Genomic DNA, 24,031 nt, shown 5'->3' with positions numbered 1-24,031 from the left:
CACTGAGCATATAGGAAGCATGAGTGTCAAACTGACTCGCTTCATGGGATATGCTCAGGCACCTCATGTGTGTGGGGGTGTGTGTACTTTTTTTGAAGAGCAGTTTTAGATTCAGCAAAATTGAGCTGGAAAGTACAGAGGGTTCCCATGTATCTTCTTTCCACACACATGATAGCCTCCCCAGCTATCAACATCCTGTACCAGAGCGTACATTCGTTTACGATTAATGAGCCTACATTGATACATCATTATCACCCAAAGTCCATAGTTTTCACTAAGGTCATTCTTGGTGTTGTACGCTCTATGGGTTTCCAGAAATATATAATGACATGCATGCATCATACACTATGCACTAGAGTAGCTTCACTGCCCTAAAAATCCTCTGTGCTCTGTCTACTCATCCCTTCATCCTCTCAAGTCAGTGGCAACTGTTGATCATTTTCCTGTTTCCATAGCTTTGTCTTTTCTGGAATGTCATTATTCGTTGGAATCCTACAGTATGTCAATCTCCTAGTTTTAACTAACACTTACCTCCTCCTGGGACTTCATGGCAGCAAACTTTTTTCAATGCTAAAGATAGCATCTTTGCCTTCAAAGAGTTCATCATTAACTAGTGTGGATTCAGAAGCATAGTAATAATAATAATAATAGCCACAAAGTGTGATAAGCATCATGATAGAGTACTTCAGCAAGGTAAAGTAGCTGTTTTTTGGCAAGGAATGTAAAATAGTAGGTTAATCAAGAAACCTTTCCTGAGGGATGCCTGGATGGCTCAGTCGGTTAAGCGACTGCCTGCGTGCGGCTCAGGTCATGATCCCGGAGTCCCAGGATCGAGTCCCAGGATCGAGTCCTGCATCTGGCTCCTTGCTTGGTGGGGAGTCTGCTTCTCCCTCTGACCCTCTCCCATCTCATGCTCTCTCTCTCCCCCAAATAAATAAATAAAATCTTAAAAGAAAAAAAGAAAGAAAGAAAGAAACCTTTCCTGAAGGAGCTGTCACCTCAACTGAAATTGAAACACAAGTAGGATTTAACTAGATATGGACATGTTCAGGAAAGGTTTTCCAGTCTATGGCCGTACCACCCTGAACGCGCCCGATCTCGTCTGATCTCGGAAGCTAAGCAGGGTCGGGCCTGGTTAGTACTTGGATGGGAGAGGAAAGGTTTTCCAAACAAACCAACCAACGCAAGCAAATTACATGGATATTAAAAAACATATAATAAATACTTTTTGTAAAACCAGTAACTGTGCTAAATGCTCCACATTTTTGTAATTGCGTTTAAGCCTCACAACAATCTTGGCAGGAAAGTACTTTTAACTGAAGCACAGAGGAGTCACTAAGCTGGTAAGGAGCAAGCTGAGATTCGAACTTAGTGACTCCAGGAAAGATGTATTTAGCTGTTGTGCTATGAGCAGAATCTTCAGAATCTGCACTAATCAGATAACAGTGTCCTGCTGTAGCAGCGTAGTGGCAGATAGGTCCAGAGAAGTGGACAGATTTGAGCACTATTGAGGACATGGGAGAAAAAGGACTTTGTGATTGACTGAAAGAAGTAAGAAAGAAGAGGAGGCTTTGAGCTGCAAGAAAGAGAGGACTCAACCAAAAGTGACATAAACCAGAGGCCAGGCAGCTTGGGAAGGTTTGGGGCTCCAAGGTGTCATTAAGGATCATTCTCAGCATGCTGGTGCTGTAACCCTCATGGTCCCAGATTGTCTGCTGAACTTTCTGGTGTCACAGGCAGACCTGAGTATCCTACCTCTAACCTTTTCTGGGCAAGAGTTCATGGGGAGCCTTCCCAAATCTCCCCACTACATACCGCATCCCTCACCATTAGAGACTTTACACATGTGGGTGTGGACACCTCAGAGCATCTCCTTCTGCAAATGGCCACCCCTGTTGGGGTCTAGGGATGAGCACTGTCTCAGCAGGGGGCAGACAGAAAAGAGGCCCTCTAAAGCTGTGGAGGTGCTTGGGCTGGTGAGGACAGGGAATTCAGGGTCCTGGGTACCCAGAGACTCATGCGGAAGGGGGCTGCAGGCTCGAGGGGGTGTGGCCCCTTGTTTCCCTGAACACCCCCCCCGTAGGAAGGGGTGTTGGCACAGAAGTGCCCAAGGATCTTTCTGTTACATCCTTATCCCACACCTCCAGTCGACTTCCGTTCAGGTCCCTGCACCCAGGTGGAGCCATGTGCTCAAATGAAACTGCAAAAGGTTCTGGGAAAGAAAATGTTACCTTTCAGCCTCTGCCAATGAGAAGGCAATGAAGAGTAGGAAGCAGAGGGTGAGATGTTAGGAAGGTAGCCAACCATGTCTGCTACAGAAAGTCAGAAGTTTCTTTAAAAATTAAAATTAAAAAGTCCTCTCCCAGTAAAAAAAAAAAAATAATAATAATAATAAAATTAAATTAAATTAAAACAGACCTACGAGGGGTGCCTGGGTGGCTCCGTTGGTTGAGCGTCTGCCTTAGGTTCAGGTCGTGATCCCACAGTCCTGGGATCGAGCCCCTCATTGGGCTCCCTGCTTCTCCCTCTCCCCCTGCCCCTCTCCCCTGCTCATGCTCTCTCTCTCTCTTGCTTGCTCTCTCAATATCTCTCTCCCTCAGATAAATAAAATCCTTAAAAAATGATTTTTTACCCACGTAAAACCCAGACATGCCCCTCATAGAAACTGAACCAAGAAAAATGAAACCATATGTCCATATGTACATGAATGTTTATACCAGTTTTATTTATAATAGCCCCAAACTGAAAACAACCCAAATGGCCATCAACAGGGAATGAATAAACAAATTATGATCTACCCATAAAATGGCATGTTACTCCCTAATGAAAAGGAATGAACTCTTAATACACATAATATATGGATGAATTTCAAAATAGTTATGCTGAGTGCAGGAAGCCAGGTAAAAGGTCATGCCATATGACCCCATTTCCATAAGATCCTAAAAACCTCAAACTAACCCATAGTGACAGAAAAGCAGATCAGGTAAGTACGTGCATTTTTTAAAAAATATTTTATTTATTTATTCATGAGAGACAGAGGGAGAGAGAGAGAGAGAGGGAGAGAAGCAGAGGGAGAAGCAGGCTCCCAAGGAGCAGGGAGCCCGATGTGGGACTCGATCCCAGGACCCTGGGATCATGACCTGAGCCGAAGGCAGACGCTTAACCATCTGAGCCACCCAGGCGCCCAAGTACGTGCATTTTTTGAGGTATGTCTCTTACACCTCAATGAAGCTGTTTTAAAAATAAAGAGACAAGGCTTACGTGTTTTTCTGTTTGGGTAATTATCGGTGGTTCTCACCAAAATGGAGGACCATAAGTTTGGAGGAAGACGGCAAGTTCTATTTGGAACATACTGAGTTTGGGGCAACCACAGAATATCTAAAGGGAGCTGTCACCAGAGTTTTGGAGATGAGTCTCTCTGAAGAAGAAGACTATCTGGGCTGAAGCTGTTATTTTAACAGCTGAAACATGCACCTTGAATTTTGTGATATCAGCCACTCATGCTGAATGATGAAAGACACAGACTAGCGTTGATTGAGAGGGAAGCAAGGAAATATAAAGAGAAAAATAGGGCACTTACTAGAGGAGGTGTCTGAACTGAGGGGTATGTGTTTGTTTGATTTTTAATATGGGAGATATTTGAGTTGTGTTTAAAGGCAGAGGGCAAAAATCCAGGAAAGAGGTGGAGTTTGAAGATACAGGAGAGAGAAGAAATGCTTGATGGCATTAAGTGCATTAAAATGTAAGAGGGACTGGGACTCAGAGTGTGCTCTGCTGTACCAAAGGGAACAAGAGACATATATCCAGGAGTCGGTGTATGGATGGGACAGCCAGAATGTGGCTATTGGGAGAACACCTGCTGATGACTTGAAGAACTTTTTAAAAAGAGAGAATGATATAATCATCACACTATTCTTTATAAATATATATTCAATATATTCATTATGAGTCCCTGTGTACTTACCACCCAGCTTCCATAATTATCAGCTGATGGCCCATCTTGTTTCATTTGTACCCCCACTCTTCAACTTTCCCATCCTGATGATTTTGAAATACATTTATTTGATATATATAAATATCATATATGTTTTTAAATGCACACACACACACACATATATATGTGTGTGTGTGTGTGTGTGTGTGTGTGTGTATACAGTTGACTCTTGAACAACATGGGTTTGAATTGCGTGGGTCCACTTATACGTGGGTTTTTTTCCTGATAAATACGGTACAACACTATAAATGTATTTTCTTTTCCTTAGGATTTTCTTAATAACATTTTCATTTCTCTAGCTTACTTTATTGTAAGTACACAGTATATAATACATATCACATACAAAATATGCGTCAATCAACTGTTTATGTTCTTGGTAAGGCTTCCAGTCAATAGTAACCTATTAAAAGGTAAGTTTTTAGGGACTCAAAAGTTATAGACAGAATTTTGGCTGTGCTGGGGGTTGGCACTCCTAACCTCCCACATTGTTCAAGGGTCAACCGGCATTACTATGCTATTATTCTTTCTTTGGCTCTTTTCAGTTTATTGAATGAAACTATACCATTATTAAAACTAAATAAGAAATAACAATAATTCCTTAGTATCTTCCATGATTCAGTTGGTGTAGAACCCGACTGCTGAACCTGCCCACTGATGGGTCAAAGGTAAGGTCTTTCAGAAGAAAGGAACAGAGGAAGACTTGTGCTGACATGCACTCTCGGCTGCTCACTGCACTATTATCGTGGGCATCTCCCCAGAGCAGACAAGCCCTGGGGCACAAAGTAGGGCCTCAGTTATAGTCCTGGATGGTCCAAAAGCTCAAGGCCCAGAGCTTGACCTATGACAAATCCAGACTCAGCAGCACTTGCTTAATCCTTTCATTCATTAGATACTTACTAAGCACCTACTCTGTGTCAGGCACTGTTCAAGGCACTGGGCATATGAAAGTAAACAAATCAGACATAGTCCCCAGCTTCACAGAGTTTCTCACCTACCACAGTGTGCTCCCTGTGCCCTTGGTGGAGAATGCATAACTCCCTCCCTTTGTTAGCTTACCTAACGTTGTTCTCTTCCGATTTGTATTTCTTGTTAAACAATATTCTAACACTGAAGGAATTAAAAATTGTTTTCATCTAAAATAGATAGATCTTCTACAAGTACTTTAATTTTTTCATGTATTCTTCTAGCGTATTTTCATATATTAAAATTGGAAACGACCTAAATATCCAGGAGTATGGAATCATGAAATCTATACAACCATTAAATATGATGAAGTATATTTGTATATGTGTGCTTATTGTACATAGTCAAAGTTTGCTTCAATCAAGGCTTCTCAAAGTTTAGCATGCATCAGAATGACCTAGGGGGCTCTGCATAATAATAAAATAGGAGAAAATCTGAATTCTGAGGGAAATTAGGGGAGAGAAAAAAGAGGTGGGAAAAAATAGTGAGAGGAATGGCCGAAGGGACTTTGGAACCAACTAAAGTATGCAATTTTAAGTTATTTGCTCTCCTGTCCTGCATTAGAACATTTTCAATTGTCTCTAAGCATTTGGATATTGCTTTGATCAGTAGTATTTTGGGGAGTGGAGAGATCAGATGTGTCCAATATGGGATGATGTGGTGCAGAAAAGATTCAGTAAGTACAAAGGGTGAGACCCAGGGCAAGGACTGAGAATTCAGCAGAAGCAGGACATCAGAATCAGAAATGACTAGGAGAAACTGAAGCCTAAAATTTCTGAGGACAAGGAGAGATGAGGATGATGGTACTCAAGCACTATTTTTATTTAAATATTATGAAATGGGTGTGCTCATAATGCTACAGACAATGGTGACACCATTACCTGCTATCCAGCTTGAGATTGATCTTGAGCAAAGACGACAAGCTCATGTGTGATAACGGATACATGTCGCAAATAATGGGGGCAGACTTATGATTGTAGCAGAGAGCTGAGACAGAACGTCATTAAGAGAATACACTTACTCTTAGAATAGAGTCCCCTCAAAGGTATGATGAGTTTAAATTGTTAAAGAGTTTAAGAAGAAAATAACTTTTTCATACCACCAAGGATTTCTGAGTCAATCAATAAATGTCTAGTTCCATACAATAAGGAATGTTAGCCTCAGTTGCAATCTGTACCTTAATGCCTCTTGGCATCAGTGGCTAAACAGAACACTAGTAATCTAAGGAGAAGTACCCGTGGTAACAGCTCTCTTTATGACAATAAGTTAAGACAGTCTCCAAAGTCAACAACCATTTAACATCCTGAAAAGTATTACCTCGTGTTGTATAAAATCTGCTTTTCCTCTAGCAATACAATGACTCGGGCTTTTGTGGAAGAAAGACGGAGTATAAGGAGTAGGCCTCCAACATCTCCTATGGGGATAGATACTTTCACATGTGATCCCATGGTACCTTGTGCTTAACTGAGTCACAGCACTTACTACATTGTATTTTAATGTCTGATCATTTGTCTCTTTTTTTTCTCTAGTGGATTATGGGAAGCTTGAAGTCAGAAAATATGTCTTTCATTAGGCTCTAGCACATTATACACTCTCCTCAGAGGAACTGTTTTTGTAATAAGTGCATCAAGGATTGTATGTACTGCATCATTGCCAAAATCTCCAAATGTTGAGGGCATCATTTGTCTCAGATACTTGATATGTTAAAATGATTGAGAACTTCCTGAGGTTTCCCCAAGAATCCATCCACTGCTAATTTAAGCATTTCTTTAACAGAGGGCAGAATCTGAAATCCTAGAGACCATGGGTCTCCATCAAGCATCGGAAAATTCCCAAGCTATCAGAGATGATGGGATGATGGGATGGTGATTCTTTGGGGATCTGCAGTTTTCATCTTCAATAATAAGTCGCTCGAAGTAAAAGAAGTCAGACACAAAAGGCCACGTATTATATGACCCCATTTATACGGACTATCCAGAATAGGTAAATCCACAGAGATAGAAAGCAGCCTAGTGGTCACCAGGGGCTGGCCGGGAGTGGGGGAGGGGGGGCGCACGGGGAATGACTGCTTAACAGATAGCAGTATCCTTTGGAGGTGTTGAAAATGGTTTGGAACTAAGTAGGGGTGATTGTTGCACCATATTGTGAATATACTAAGTGCCACTGAATTGTACACTTTAATATGGTTAATTTTATGTTATGTAAATTGTACCTCAATTTAAAAAATGTAAGTCACTGGGAGCCTTAATCGAGGTCAAGCCTTATATCAAACTTCATTCTCTGAATTTGCAAATAACATGGTGTTAACTAACTGCAGAAACTTAATGAAGGTCTACTTAAATGTTTTCTTTGTATTGGATCTATAGTTCTGAAAAAACCTCTTTGTCAACAGGCTTTAAAGATAATGAGGTTACTAGTAATAGTAGCTAACATATATTGTGTGATTGCTAAGTTCTAGGTACACTTCTAATCTCTTTAAGGGCTATAACTCATCCAGTCCTCAGAGTAACACTATGAAGTGAGTACTGACATTAGCCTGATCTGACACTTGTGCAAGTTCACCCACCAGAGCAGTGAGTGGCAAATCTTCGCTTAAAACTCTGACCTTGGGGCGCCTGGGTGGCTCAGTCGGTTAAGCGTCTGCCTTCGGCTCAGGTCATGGTCCCAGGGCCCGGGGATCGAGCCCCACGTCAGGCTCCCTGCTCAGTTGCTCCCCCTGCTTGTGCTCGCTCTTTCTCTCTCTTTGTCAAATAAGTAAATAAAATCTTTTAAAAATTATTTATTATAGGGCGCCTGGGTGGCTCCGTTGGTTAAGCGACTGCCTTCGGCTCAGGTCATGATCCTGGAGTCCCGGGATCGAGTCCCACATGGGGCTCCCTGCTCAGTGGGGAGTCTGCTTCTCCCTCTGACCCTCTTCCCTCTCATGCTCTCTATCTCTCATTCTCTCTCTCTCAAATAAATAAATAAAATCTTTAAAAAAAATTATTTATTATACCCTTACAGGCTCTGCGTACCTCTGTGACTATGCTGCTCTCCTAAATCTATTCTAATTCGACTGGCCTTCGAATTAGAACTATTCTTTAAGCTCATCGAGCTCGTTTCTATCTCAGGCCCTTTGCACATGCTGTTCTTTCTCTCTGAAACATTCTTTCCCCAATGTTTGCACGGTTCACTCCCCTCCTTTCAGTGCTCTGCTTAAATGTCACTTTTTCAGTGAGGTCTTCCCTGACCAACCTATCTAACATAGCCCTCCTCCGTAAATTATCCCTTTACCAAACTTTAATTTTATTTAGAGCAGCCATCACTGCTGACGTATTTAACTATGTGTTGAGTGAATGAATGGTCTAGCCCTCTTACTGACAGCACTAGAGAGTGAATTTTACCACCTAATATCTAACTTTCTATATAGTAGCATTCCATCTTTTCCCTCTGAATATAGTAGATTTCCCTCAGAACAGACTTTTCTCTGGAGGTAAAACAAATATTTTAATGCTTTGAAACAAAGTCCAAGCTTAATTTCGAGAACACAAAGGTACAAAAACACCAAACTAAGATCTCGGAAGGAGTAAGACTTAATTGCACTGAGTCACTGACTGCCATAGCGAGCAAACATCCTTTCCCTGCAGCAGTGGAGTTGCAAGACGTTGCACAAGACATACTTCAAAGGTGTCACAGGGTCCTGGGTGGAGTAGGCAGACTCAGAACTGAGTTACACTTTGAAAGTGCTTCGATGCTATCAGCTGCTTAATCCTCAGGACCTGACCTCGGTGAGCACAGGAACACTGCATGCTTTGGGCTTAAACGTCCCCCTCACCTCATTTCCCAGGATAACAGCACAGTCATGAGTCACGCTCCAGAGACGGGGCTAGCAGCTGTTTTAGCATTTTAGTACGGCATGCTTCTGAGCGGAACATTTACAGAATGAGAAAATGGGCAGAGGAAAAGAGAGTAAAGCACGGAGAGGTGGAGAAGGGAAGGGATGGGGGAGAACAGGGGAGGAAGAGCAGGAGAGAAAGCGAGGGAGACTCGATGAGCTGGGGTGGAGATGGGGGCAGGGCAGGTGTGTGTGGGCTCCCCCCATCCGCCTCCCGTCCTGTCAACGGCCTTGGGCTGTGCTGGCGCTGCACTTGGGCTTTGGTGATGGGCATGCTGAAAAACAGGAAGACTTCACACCATGCCCATCGTGCGGCCTGAAGCCTCATTCTGTCACTGCTTTAGTTATTGCTCTGATTTCTCCTCTCCTTTCTCTTTCCCTCGCGGCGCATTTCCTGTTCCCCTCCTTTCCTCCTCATAAACACACTGGTTTCCCATCTTTTGGAACAGATACATTTACTGCCTGCGAAGGAGACAATAGCTTTTCGTGTGCCCTTGGCAAAATATGTTAACAGACATCTGGACATTTGAGTCTCTGGAGCAGCCTGGCTGCACCAGCTGCTGTTCTTCTTTGATCCCAGCTGATTGGGTCATCCAAAACCACTTCCTTGTGCCTGATGCGTGATCCTCCCAGAAGGACCTTTCCCCTGAAGCTTCAGTTCCTCTTTCGGTCCCAGTCTGATTGCTCACTAGGTTCGAGGTTATTTTCTACCCCAGGGCATTTTCAGGCTGGAATGAGGACTCAACAGTACGACTCCAGTCATGGCCAGAGTCCAAGCACACAGGATGAGATGCAGCATTTAGGAGGTCTTGCCCAGCTCTGCGACTAAAAGGCCTGAGTTCCAAAGCAAGCTGTTAAGCGTCCCCTGCATGGGTCTGTCTCATCAGCAGGAAAAAGTGGTCTCCTTGTGTGCAAGCTCCTTTGCTCGCTGTGTTCAAATTCCAGTCCTGCCACATTCTAATTGTACTGGCTCTTATGGAAGCTAACTAAGATATTATAAATCTTAGTTTCCCCTTCTGGGAAAAAAAAAAAAGACAATAATTCCTACCTCATGTATTATTGTGAGGATTAAATGAGATAACTTTCTGGAAAAGACTCATTACTGTTTCTGGCACAATCGATGTAGGCATATAGTTACTATTAGTACTCCATAAGGGGTCATTGTGGACAGCCTTAACACATCATTATTTTTGACTGCCAGGGGTTATAGTTCCTGTTATTTCTCCTTTAGAGATCTTGACCTGTTCAAAGCCTGTGAAATGTAACCTGTCAGGGCTCAGCACAGCTGGGAATCCAGAGACCTCAAGGCCAGCTGGCGGGTGAATGGCTGGCCTGTTAAAAGTCTGTGTGAAGAAACAGAGAGGGTCAGCCAGAAGCAACAAAAACGAGGGTTGCTACAGTTGTCTTGCTTAGGAGTTGTGCCGGCTCAGACTGTGCAAGGACTAGGGAAGAGGCTAGGGTTTTATAAGCAAGTAAGAGAATAAAAACACTTTGTGTAGTTTCTTGTTGACTTTGGTGTTAATGGGTCTGGGGATGAAATCACTACAGGGACATGTTGATGCCTTTTAGGATTTTTATACCTCTTTTTTTTTTTTTAATATTATCACCTTTTTTTCTATCGTGAATACTACCTTCTATCCACATGCTGAGATAATGCAGGACCTCTATAGTTTGGCAAGGAAATATGGATTTGATATAATTGCCAACATGAAGATTCCAGCTATTTTTTAAAGGTATGGAAATGATATTTGAGGTCTTATGGAGAAACCCTGCTGTGTTCTAGGGTCAGTGATGGGTCTCTGGACTTCCTAGGTGCATCAGGCTCAGTAAGGCCCCAGAGTGGGGGGTGGGAGGTGGGCAGTGATTTCTTCCTACCTCATTTCTAGAGAGTGGGCTGACACTTGAATGTGCAATAGGCCCGAGAGTCCCCAGGTTACATAAATAAAAACTGTCGTGTAGGTGTTTATGCATATAGATAAGCAGCAACTAGAAAAAAAATCCTTCATTTGTTAGAAAGATGAGTTTGTGGGTGATTTTCTTTCTTTTCTATTCTGCTCTTATTGCTATGATGTAATTTATGTAAAATATTTAGAACTCAAGAAAAGGAAAAAAATCAAATTCTTTCCTCTACAATGTATGCTTTTTTTGATGGTTTTCTTTGGCGCAGGAATTTTTTCATAGGCTTTACCTCTGCCAGCTTTAGTTATTTAATTCCAGCTTCTTATTTTCCCTTCTGAGATTCATGAGACATGTCTTGCTCAGTCACGCTGGTTGGAAGCCTTAAGGAGAACTGGTAACATATCCAAGGTGAGGAAGAGTTATACATTCATGTGTTGAGCTTCATAAATTCCTGGCTTCGAAATATCAGGCCCTGCTGATGAAGTAAGCTTTTGCTGGTTGAGAAAGAACATTCCAGAAAGAACCTAGGTTTGGGGAGCTGAGGATATGAGTCACTGACCTGAGAAATCTAGATAGCTTGTTAACAAAAGTTTTTAAAAGCAGGGTGAACAAAACCATTGAGTTGAAGGAGATTTTTCAATTTCAGATTATACAGTACATCCAAATGAAGGGGAAGTGTCAAAAATGTATTGTTTTCACTATCATAAATCAGTATCCTCCGATAAAGATTGAGATTTGGAATAGTTCATGAAAATAATCTGAAGGACGTCATAATAAATCTGAGAAGTTATTTCCTGTTTTTAGCTGGCTGAGGCTGAAGACCTGACTGCCATAAACATGAATGTCATGTCTAACTTTTTGTCTGGCTCTCAGAGTCCATTTGTGCAATAAAATCATTCCTCTTCAAGTCACTCTTACCTAAACTAGATTATCCACAAGGCAGTTCATAGTTGTTGATCTTTGGTATGATGGGTCTCCTCCTTTGCGAATTAACTTTGGATGTTCTCATCTGTTATTTTACTACGTGCAACCTGTATTCTTGTTGGAGCTAGGGGATTTGCCATTTAAATCTACCATTTACATTTTTTTTAAGATTCCATTTATTTATGAGAGAGAGAGAAAGAGAGAGAGAGAGAGAGAGCATATGAGAGGGGGGAGGGTCAGAGGGAGAAGCAGACTCCCCGCTGAGCAGGGAGCCCGATGCAGGACTTGATCCAGGGACTCCAGGATCATGACCTGAGCCGAAGGCAGTCGCTTAACCAACTGAGTCACCCAGGCGCCCTAAATCTACCATTTAATTACCTCTCTTCTGATAAATGTCTGAATCAGCTACAAAGGCAAGCTCATTCATTCGTTCAACAAACACTGTTGAGTAACGCGGTTCTCAAGGAGTGTACGTTCCGAGAAAGGAAATAATTATATAAATAATTATACATAGTACACAAATAATTTAAGGCAGGATGTGGCACAATAAGCTGGAGGAATTTTGAGGAGGATCCTTTTCATCCAGGAAATGGAGGAAATGAGTTTCAAGATGAGAAGGGCATGCTAAATAGGGAGAACCACGTGAGCAAAGTCAGAGAGGTAGGAAAGCACAGAATGTATTGTGGAGTAGGCAGTGAGAGTGTTTTCACTGAAGTTTTTAGGCTGAGTAAGGCACCTGCTCAGAGCGTCCATCTGGAATAGCAACCATAATTATTTATAGTGGGTTTGCTATGGGCTAGGCAGTGTTCTAAGCACTGGGACTACCTAGCAGGCGACAAAGCAATCAAACCTAATCCCTGCCCTCATGGAGCTTACATTCTAGTGGAAAACGATGGTCAATAAACAAACAAAACAAATAAAATATATAGCACTTCAGATGATGATGATACTATGGAGAAAAAGGTGGAAGGAGGAAGGGATTGCGTGCATGCATGCTGTGTTACATACAGTGGGTGCTCAGGGAAGTCTTCACTCAAAGGTCACATTTCAGCAAAAGCCTGAAGAGAGGGCTTGAGCAGTATGGGGTAACCAGGAGAAGAGTCCCAGGCAGTAGCCGTAGCAAGGACAAAGGCTCGCAGATGGGAATGTGTTTGTAATGTTAGGGGAACAGAAAGGAGGCCAGTTTGTGGCTAGAGCCGAATGAGTAAGGGTGAAGAGTAGAAAACGAGGCCAGAAGTGGGGGCCTGAACATAAGGCTACTCTTAAGGATTTTGGCTTTACTCTGAGATGGAAAGCTCCACTGGAGAGTTTGAAGAGAGAAGGGGTACAATCTAACTTAAATTTTTATGGCTACTCGGGCTGGGATTATTTGCTTCAGAGACCCTGACTTAATCAGTCTAAGGAGAGGCCTGAGCATCTTAGTTTTAAAGGTGCCCTAGGGGGGGTGCCTGAGTGGCTCAGTCGTTAAATGTCTGCCTTCGGCTCAGGTCATGATCCCAGGGTCATGGGATCGAGCCCCACATCGGGTTTCCTGCTCTGCAGGAAGCCTGCTTCTCCCTCTCCTGCTCCCCCTGCTTATGTTTCCTTTCTCGCTCTCTCTGTCAAATAAATAAATAAAATCTAAAAAAAACAAAACAAAAAAAACCTGAGATGCAATAATAGTGCCCTAGAGAGGCTCCTGGGTGGCTCTGTCAGTGGAGTGTCTGACTCTTGATCTCAGGTCTTGATCTCAGGGCTGTGAGTTCAAGCCCCGTGCTGGGTGTGGAGTCTACTTAAAATATAATAAAATAAAATAAAATAAAATAAAATAAAATAAATACAGGTGCTCTAGAATAAGAACCTCTTTTAGAGCCTGCAGTGTGTTCACACATGCATTAACCTTAACTTGAATCTCTCAACAGTCCTATACAATGTGTAGATGAGGAAACTGAGGCTCAGAGAGACTTTAAGTGACTTTCAGGGACACACAGCTTCTCAGGTGTACAGTTAAGATTTAAACCCAAGTTGATGATTCTTAGTCTTGTAGTCATCTTTCTGTCATACCGCTGATATTATTAATGGGACCCTTTTTTCCTATCAGTTGGCCACTAATATGTAAGAATTTGGATGGGTTTACCTTCTATGCTAAAAACATGCAGATGTTACCTGTGGTGATTTTTTGTTAGTACTATCTTTATGTAACTTTGATCCTATTTGGTCTGTCACCTTAACCACCTTCTTGCCATTAGAGCATGTTACTCTCTTGCAAAAAAGTGAGATATATACTCAACTTCAGCTGTGTTCTGACCTTGCTATTTGGCCAAAATCTGCTTTTCAGCTTCACCATCATTGCCATTGCTGTAGCCACCATGAAACGCAGTATGGAGGTTCCTCAAAAACTTAAAAACAGGACGACATATGATCCAGCAATCCCACTTCTGGATATTCATCCAAAAAAAGTGAGATCATTATCTTGAAAAAAATAGCTACAACCTCATGTTCATTGCAGCATTATTTACAATAGCCAAGACATGGAAACAACCTAAGTGGCCACTGACAGATGAATGGATTCAAAGGATGTGAGATATCTAGATCTAGATATATAATGCAATATTATTCAGTCATTAAAAAGAAGGAACTTCTGCTATTTGCAGTAACATTGATGGACTTTTAATGCATTATGCCAAATGAAATAAGTTAGAGAAAGACAAATACCATATGATTTCAATTGTATGTGGAATCTAATAAAAACCCAAACCCCATAGATACAGAGAACAGATTGGTGGTTGCCAAAGGTAGAGGGAGGAAGGTGGGCAAAATGGGTAAAGGGGGCAAAAGGTACAAACTTCCAGTTATATGATAAATAAGTCCCGGGGAACGTCAGGTACAGCATGATGACTATAGTTAATAATACTATATTGCATATTTGAAAATTGCTAAGAGGTTAGATCTTAAAAGTGCTCATCATAAGAAAAAAGTCTGTAACTGTGTGGTGATAAATCTTAACTTATTGTGGTAATCATTTCACAATATATTTTACATATATCACAACATATCAAATCATTATGTTGTACAACTTAAACTATTACAATGTTATATGTCAATTATATCTTAATTTAAAAAGTATTTGTCAAATCCCTATTTCACTTTCTGGCAACCCTAAACTTGATCGGGCCACCCATCAAGTGATCTCAAGGGTAAGTATCATATCTAATCAGCATAACAGATAAGTTATAGGAATAAGGTATGCCAGTCAGAGTTATTGTTAATATATGAATATGCACTTTCAAATACAGGTAAGCATTTTGGATGAAACTTGAAATTCTATTAATAGTTTAAATATAGAGTTTAAATTGTAGTATAATAATGGTGGTTGTGAAAGTTAATTTCATATAAAAAGATTATTGAGAGCTTTCAAGGAGTTAAATAAGTAGGGAGATAATTGAAAGTTAATACAATATTTAGAAAGGTTGGCTAGATAAGTTAAGGAAGAAAATTGTCCTTTTGAGCCAAAAATATACATATAACTTAATAACGAAAGGCATGCAGAAATAAACATATGAGAAATTAAAACTCTAAATGAGAGTAACAGTCTTAGGTCTACATCTGAAAATATTCACAAAGCATTTTCTTCAGTCAGAGCACAAGCTTCAGTTTCTAGAGGGCTTCCATGAAATTGAATAATCTTCACTGGCCAATTCTAGTCCAGGAGTTAAAGGAGATAAAACTTTACCTAAGTTCCTATCAAAAAGGAAGAAAAGCTTAATAACATGTGGCAAAATCACTATTGGAAGTACCCTATAGTAGTAGAGCTAGCCAAAAAATATCTTGCTCCTCATCTAAATTTAGTTGAAAGTGAGTTTTTATTTAAAATCATGGTGTGCAATATTGTGACTGCAGGAACATGCAGGAACTATAATGCTGGAAAGTTGTAGCTGTATTAGTTCAAATTTCTAAAGTTTGATGGTAACATTTTTAATAATAAAATTATAATGATTTAATTCTTTTTTAAAAAGAGTTTATTTATTTATTTGTCAGAGAGAGAGAGAGAGCTCAAGCAGGGGGAGCTGCAGGCAGAGGGAGAAGCAGGCTCCCCTCTGAGCAGGGAGCCCGATGGGGGACTCGATCCCAGGACCCTGGGACCATGACCTGGGCCGAAGGCAGACAGACGCTTAACCAACTGAGCCACCCAGCCATCCCTCAATTCTTTTTTTTTTTTTTTTTTTTAGATTTTATTTATTTATGTGACAGAGAGAAAGAGAGAGTGTGCACAGACAGGGGGGAGCGAGCGGGAGAGGGAGAAGCAGGCTCCCTGCTGAGCCGGGAGCCCCATGTGGGGCTCCATCCCAGGACCCTGAGTTCATGACCTGAGCTGAAGGCAGCCGCTTAACAGACTGAGCCACCCAGGTGCCCCCTGTCCCTCAATTCTAAAATAAATATTCAAATTTGTCTTTATATCCCAGAAAGAAAGTATTAATTTTGACATTTGACTCTTTAGCATTTAGCCAAAATGTGAATTCCGTGCACCTCTTCAAAATCCTCCAAATTGCTTTTGAAATTAAAATTACCTTAGCCTATAAATTCCTACATGATCTGGCTTGGTTCTACTCTCATGTTCAGTCCATTGTTCACACCATTCTTCCCCTTCCACCATTCCCTACTCACACCTGTCCTCTCCATTCTGTTACTCTGATGACAAGATTTTTTTCCCTCCAGGGCCTTGTTTTCCTTAGTATTTCCTTTTAGTACTCATCAAGTCTCAGGTAAGATAGCCACATCTTAGAGGTCAACCTATGAAAGTAGTCTGCAATAATCACATTAGCATGTTTTACTTCCTTCACAGCATTCATCTCTACATGAAATTATCTTTTTTATATGCTTACTGTCTATCACCCAGACTAAATTGTAAATTCCACAAGAGCAGTGACTTTGTTCATTGCTGCATTCTCACTACCTAGACCAGTGCCTTGCATAGAATATTTGTTAAAACAATGAACATGTAACATGACATTCAATGAGGGTGCTGTTTTGACAGGTGCCCAAAGGACAATAGGTTAGGTGCCAAGTACCCCTACCTCCTAAAGTCAGGTGTTAGTCTACCGTGCAAAATATGCTAAGAAATTGTGGTTTAGCATTATTCATCCCTCGTGCCCAGCCCAGAGAGCATGGAGGTGGGGTGGGGGGCTGATGACTCAGGAAGAGTGTTGCTTTGGAGACACTTGACACTTCCCCACTCCACCCACAGGGAAAAAAGAGATGCTCCCCCTAATCTCAAGCTATGTGAGAGGAGCTTTCAGGGAAACACTTGGAAAACTTGATACATGTTGCCTGGAGTCTGGGGGAATACAGGGATCTGATACTAAGAAAACCAGAGGCTGACTAGAGAGAGAGAGAGAGAGAGAGAGAACACTGGAAACAAGCCACACTTTCACCAACTGTGGAAACATGAATTTTCCCAGGGGAAAGTATACTGATGTAAGCAATTTACTTTGTTATACACCAAAAATAAGATGAATTAATGGGTTTATGGGGGGATGGATGGGTAGGGAGATTAAGTGATAAAAGAGTATAGCAAATATTCCCAGGGATGGTGGGAGAGAATTATACTTGAAGCCAGTTTAAAAGGGAGTCCAGCTAAGAAGAGTACTTTGCTGAGCGCCCAAGGGATCAAGAAGGGGGCTAAACCCCAAAAAGTCCCAAGAGCTAAGGCTAGGGTTGTTAGTGGTTGCCCTGAAGTGCCTTTGTGCATGTCATATATCTGAGACATCTGAGAAGCTCTGCTACCCTCTCTTGCACAATATAAACCTGGAGGAATTGGAAAGCTTAATCAGCGAGAAGTTAAGGTGGAGGAAGTGGAGATGTAAAAGGTAGAAAACAAAATAAAAGTGGCCCATAACGCATAACCCACTGCAGTCCTGAAGCAGGACTGGGCTTGGGAAAAGGCAAAGCTTTAATTTGGAATGAGGTTTGTGTGACCTTCATGAGATACCATCCAGGGCAGAATAAAGAGCAGCCCTCAGAGAATTTGAAGACTTAGTGGAGCAAAAATGAAAGAATTTTGTTCTCCTACCCTACTGAATCCTGCTCATTCAATGAAATGTATATGCCTAACAAAACCCACCCCTGAATTAAAAAATCCTGATTTAATATCATAGCACATGTTCATTTATTCAACAAATATCTAGTGAGCACCTGCTATGTGGCCGGCATTGGTATAGGCAGTAAGATGCAGCAGTGAATAAGATAAACATTTGATATAAGTAGAGAAGCTTTAAAAACCACTGGGGTTCATGGTAACATTCCATATCTTGATAGAGATTTGGGTTATGTAAGAACATGAATTTCTTAAAATTAGAGTTCAATATTTATAGTTTTTTCTTTTTGATGTAAAATTTATATGTGATGACATGCATAGCTCTTAAATTATGTTTGCTGAGTTTTGACAAGTGCATGATCATCACAACTCTGCCTCCCTCCATGGTCAGCAGATAATCTTGGCCCCCTACCTCCCCAAGAAAATAGAAGCCATAGACAGGAATTCCTTCAACTTATAAATGTATCTGCAGTCATATCTACCCTTTTTCCCTTTCCTTCCGTTATCATGGACAACATGTACCTACTCCCATCTAAGGCCAATTTCTTCTCCTGGTTTTACTTTATCAGAGGCCTTGCTCTATTGGATCATCCCTCTCATCCTCAACTCTCCTTTCAAGGAATGAGCTTGTTTAAGTACTAATGCTGGATACTTTTACCCCAGGGTCCTCACATTAGCCATTTTCTTGGAACCACTTTCTTATCTCTTTCCCTTAACTCCTACTCACCCTTCAGGTCTTTGCTTAGATGCCATCTACTTACATATGACTTCCCTGACCTTCCATCCCACACTATGGCAGAACCTATTAAACTTCCTTTTTCACGACATGCCCCTTACCCGTAATTACTTGTTCTATGTATGTCTTGCCCACAAGACAAACATGGTTTCTGCTTTCACAGTGTCGTGTTAACTGCTATACCTCCAGTACTTAGCATAGCACCTGGCACATTAAATATTTGTTGCTTAATGAAATGATTAATTAAAATTCAATCATCTCATCCATACAAAGTAGTATTCTCAAATGTCTTTTTTTCTTCATATATTTTAATTTTTTACTCTAATTTCTATGTAATCTTTTCTAGGATTGTGTTAAATAAGAATGGCATTGTGACATTGTTATTCATATAATTTCTTATAATTCAGTTCTTAAAATTTAAATGAGTATCTTCTACAATGAAAATTCTCAATGAGAACGATTTCATAGTCATAAAAATCCTGTAATTTGGAAAGATCCTTAGAGAGTCTCTATTTCAATTTTCTCAGATTACTCCTTAGAAGCAGGAAAGAGACCAAGTACCGTGGTATTTTTATGTCTACATTAGTACTGCATTATTATTATCTTTTTACTTAGATCTGGGTGTCTTATGGTTAGAGACCACCAGTGGGGAGACATTCTGAAAATTCAGAATTCTTTTCATCTTTCAATTGTGAAGGAGGATGATCATCTGTTAGTTTACATAACTACTTCATATAAATAGCTTAGCTTTTCTATGCAAACCTAAATTTATTCTGCATTCATTGATAGACACTAGGGCTACACTGCATGAATTCTTCATGTATGTAACATTCAGACATACATGTACAATTTAAACAAACACATATATACACACACACACATATGCACATAAACACGTAAAATTCGAGAATAAAAATATTTTATTTAGTTAAAGCTAAATAAATGAAAGATCTCTGTGTACAAATATAAATGTTTCTCCTTATAAACAGTTTCTACTGCCAGCTTTGATGTAAGTCTTGTTAACCCAATATAGCTCCTTTTACCAGGTCAAAGTAGAGTATCAATGTAAGTACAGTTAGAGGCTTCACAGACCAACCTCTTCTTGGAATCCTATTCAAACAAAACCAGAATAACAACCTAGACTAAAAGGCAATTCAGGTCTTTACTGATGTCTTCTGAAGCATGACAAAGCAAACTTCTTAAAATTCTCCTTCCCAGCTGTAAATCTCCATTCCATTCCCTCAAACAGGAGCCACCTCCATTCCTTTCCTTCACTTAAGTATAATTTAGCTTATATAGCTTTTTATTTTTCTTCCTCACCCTGGAGCTGACCAGCAAGCAAGAACTATTCTGGGAAGAGGTACCTGTTGGAAGGTTTGTCTGAGGAGATGCCCAGAGGGAATCAGCCATGCTTACCAAGTGCCCAGTCTCTTTCCTCAAGGAGCTAATGAACTGGAGATAAAAGGAACAATCAATAAGCACAGGGAGGAAAGCAACATAGCAGAGTAGGTAGTTACCTGTTGGCTGGTGTGATACAGACTGAGTAATATTAGGGATTCTGAGATAGGCGAGATCAGCCTGGAGGTGAGGGTGGAGGTGAGCCTGGGCCTGGACAATGAATTACCTAATCAATAAGCCTTTGTGGAACCTCCTGACTCAGTTTCTCTCCAGTGGACCTTCTGTGGTATTTTCCTTTATAGACATGACTTCCTTTAGCTAGATAACATAAGGAGGGATCGCTATGTACAATGGGCAGCTAAAAGCTCTTCCAACATTACTTAGGGGTGATTGTAATAATGAAGTAGTCTCTGAGGTCCCTGAAGACTGGAACCCGGGTGTTCTGTGTCCCAAGTGGCCCGACCCTCCTTAGTTTAACAGTCCAAAGGGACAGTTAAGTCCGGCTCAGAGCGCAGAGTGGCTTGGGGCACCTGCTTACAGGAATCTCCACTTGGCCTCAGCCTCCGGGTCAGCCAGCGGAGGCTCCCGCTCCCACCTGCTCAGGACTTCTGCTGTCACTCCGCCCACGCCCCCTCTCGGCCCCTCCCCCCTTTCCCTTCCGCGAGCCGCCATTTTCAACTACTACCGCCGCCTATTTGGGCCCTCCTCGGCTTCCGTCCCAGATGATCCCTCCCCGAAGCTGCCACCGCCTCCTTCTTCTCCCGGGGCTGGAGCCACCCCCTCGGTCAGTGGCGTAGCCGGACTCTGTATCGGGGCCAGCCAGATAGGGGCGGAGGTCCTGAGCCCTGTCTCGACTCGAGCGGGGGGCCATGGAGAAAGCGGCCCGAGGCGCTTTCCACACCGACTAACGCAGGCCCGTTGCGGCTGCAGGCGCCATGGACCGAGCCCCCACTGACCAGGTACGCGGGCTCGGGCTGGGCCGGCCGGGCCGGGTGCTGGGGGTCGCCGCTTCCTCCGGAGGGGCCGTGGTCTCTTTTGAGTGTGGGCCTGGACCGCCGGAGCCCTTGGGTTCCTGCGGGAGCTGACTGCCCTCGCCGGAGAGCCTGGCGGCGCCCCACTCCTGCATTGTTCCAGTTGCTGTCTCGGAGGACGGGGGCTTTTCCAGCCCTGGTTACCCCCCTCCCCCGGGCTGGGGACTCATTTTTGCCCCTCCTCTGTGGTTTGGCGTTAGGGGCCAGAGGACTCCCAAGTTGTCAGTGCTTGCCTGAGAGGAGGGTTTATAACTTCCAGCGAGTAACCTCCCCCCCCCTTTAGTTCTGGAATGTGTTTTCAAGGTGGCAAGGCTTTCGAAGGCTTCTCACCCAGAAAGACTGTCAGAGAATGTGTGATAACTGTAGAGCAGGGGGGTTATGGGTTTTTTTAGATCAACGTTCCGTTGAGCAGAGCATTGTTTTTTGCAGTGGTTTTAGGGAGGTGTTTCCTTTAAGGTATGAAATACTATGGATTTCCCCTGTCTTTCTGTCCAATTATTTTGCAAAAATTAGTGTTTTTGAAAAATTGAGCTTATATTTTAAGAATGTGGATCCGAAGTATGAATGCATTTCCGAGACTGGTTTCATATTCAGAGTAGTTCCATTAGTATTCTATTTTGGTTTTAATTGTATTAAATTCTTCATTATCCATGCGAGTAGTTACTGGGAGGCAGGGATGATAAAAATGTAAATAATAATCCAAAATAAGCTGTTCCGCCCCCCCGCAAAGTGTTAGTATTTTCCATCCTTGAGCCCTCTATGAAACGACTTAAAATTTGATGAAATCGAAGTTTATTCGCTATGCATTCTCTTCATTTGAAGGCTTTGCCCAGTGTTGAGCTAGGGAAATAGATGAAGGAGAAAAAAAAACAGTGATTTGCCTGTTTTACAAATGGATAATTAGTATCTGAGGAAATGAGACAAGATTTCCAAATTCCTGTATATATGTATTTATGTAGCTAGTCAGAGGCAATTTTGATTTTGAAATCTGGCTCTTTTAGCAGGCGGATTCCTAGTTGCGTATATTTATTTTTTTACAAAACCTTTAATTTAAAAAATTATGAGAATATGAATTTGAAAACACAGATGAGTTTTATGAGATAATACGTGGATTTACCAAAGCAAAATCGATCAGAGCCTCTTGGCTTTCTAGTGACCCAGAGTATTCTATATACAGGCTATATCCAATCTAATGAAAAAAAAATTTTAGGGCATCTATCAGAAATGCCTTTAATTTCAAAGTCTGACAATTGAATAGGAAATTTTCTTGAACAATTTTCTTGTATATGTGTCACTAATGAAAAGGTTAAACTCTGGTCCTTCATCATGATGCCAAAACTGTAACCAGTAATGCTACCATATATATACTTATGGTTCCTTTCATCTTAAAGGAAATATAATTAACTATTTAGCATAGCTATTTGTGTGTGGTTCTCTTAACAGCAAGTGCTGTGAACAGATTATTTAAACTAGAGAACCTATTCCTCTTTCATCCTACATCTTTCCGAAGTCCACAACCTATTAAAACCTTGTAGAAATGTAAGGATTGGAAAGAAATCATGAATGTAGGTTTTCCGTTGAAGATTTTCTTCCTTTTTTCATTTTAGTACCTCCTGCCTCTTCCTCAGCCTAACCTTAAATAAGAGAATAATTCTAACCACCCTCTCTTCCCACCTGCTACATACTCAGAAGAAACCTAGATACAGAAAAGTGATGCTGCTTTGCCTTGTTTAGGCTGAAGACAGTTAATTCAGGGGTCCATGGATGACCTGGAAGGAGTGTGCTTCATTTTATATTAGCATTTTTCTGGGGCAAGACTCCATTATTTTCATCATATTCTCAAAGGAATCTATCACTGAAAAAAGGCTAAGAACCATTAATTTAATGGTAGATTAGGGGCCAGAACTGAGCTTTCTCCACCTTGTGAAGTTCTTCATTGTTTCCACTATACCATAGAGTAATGTAATGGCTTTTCCAGGTTATTTGGAGTACACTTTTATATATTTACTAATGAAGTGAATTAGGTAGGTAAAAGTCATTAAAAATATATGTGATATGTGGATTTCCATTTTCCCTCACAAAATGTTTGTTTTTTCATTTTAAATATGTTGGCTTATATTCAGAATTTTGGGGAATGCCTACAGCGTTAAAACTTACTCATAATCTTGTAGTGATTAGCAATTTATAGAAATTTGATTTTTTAAAAAAATAGTACTTCATACAAACTGTGCATTTCATGTTAACCTAATTGAAATCCTTGGAGTTTTGCACAAGTGTAACTTAAAAAAAAAAAAATCTAAGCATGTTTTGCCTGAAGGCATTCATATTGCTCTTTTAAAAAATAAAATCTTTGATAAAAGGATAAATTGTATATATGTTGATCAAGATTATAAAAAGTAAGTTACTGGAATACATGCTAGATAATAGTCTTAATTGCAGTAGTGACTATTTGAAAGAATGTTATAACCAAAAGAGGATCTCAGGGGTATTCTCTTTTAGCAAGACTGTATTAAATCAAAACAAGTAATTTAATTTTAATTGCCAGAGTTAGATGTTCTAAGAACAGTTATTACTTGGTATAATTTTTTTTTTTTTTTTTTTGGTCCTTAAGGGGGGAAAGTTGGTGTAAAGGGATGTGAAAAATAAGTCATGGAGTTTATTTGTTCATAAAGGCTTAATGTTTCTATTTTTAGGAAATTTAAGACAGTGTTTTGAGACATTTTTTAAAAATGAACAATAGCCTTAGAAGTGACAAAACACTTGAAGTTTACAGTATATTTTGTATTATCAAATAATTTAAACATTGGCTTAATTTTTAGAATGTTAACATTAGGTAAGTTCACTTAAAGATTTTATTTGTCAGAGAGAGAGAGGGAGAGACAGAGAGCACAAGCAGGGGGAGTGGCAGGCAGAGGGAGAAGCAGGCTCCCTGCTGAGCAAGAAGCTGGATGTGGTACTCAATCCCAGGACCCTGGGATCATGGCCTGAGCTGAAGGCAGATGCTTAACCGACTGAGCCACCCAGGTGCCCCTAGATAAGTTCTTTACTTGGCATCAGGGAAATACAAATCAAAACCACAATGTGATACCACCTCACACCAGTCAGAATCATTAAAATTAACAAGTCAGGAAACAACAGA

The 24,031-nt window shown here is 41.1% G+C and overlaps 1 protein-coding gene across 1 annotated transcript in view; it reads left to right on the top strand.

Moving 5' to 3' along the window:
• Positions 1–20,558: 20,558 nt before the first annotated feature.
• The window catches only part of SECISBP2L (SECIS binding protein 2 like), a 58,418-nt gene continuing 54,945 nt past the window's right edge, over positions 20,559–24,031 (top strand). The window contains exon 1 of the mRNA XM_027570209.2: positions 20,559–20,820. Within this exon, the coding sequence (XP_027426010.2) occupies positions 20,797–20,820 (24 nt within the window). The 5' untranslated portion in view covers positions 20,559–20,796. The remainder of the gene's footprint in view (positions 20,821–24,031) is intronic.

The sequence above is a fragment of the Zalophus californianus genome, chromosome 6, assembly GCF_009762305.2.
Source record: "Zalophus californianus isolate mZalCal1 chromosome 6, mZalCal1.pri.v2, whole genome shotgun sequence".
Lineage (NCBI taxonomy): Eukaryota > Metazoa > Chordata > Mammalia > Carnivora > Otariidae > Zalophus > Zalophus californianus.
The sequence above is the reverse complement of the archived record's forward strand: the minus strand, read 5'-3'. Positions and strand labels throughout refer to the sequence as shown.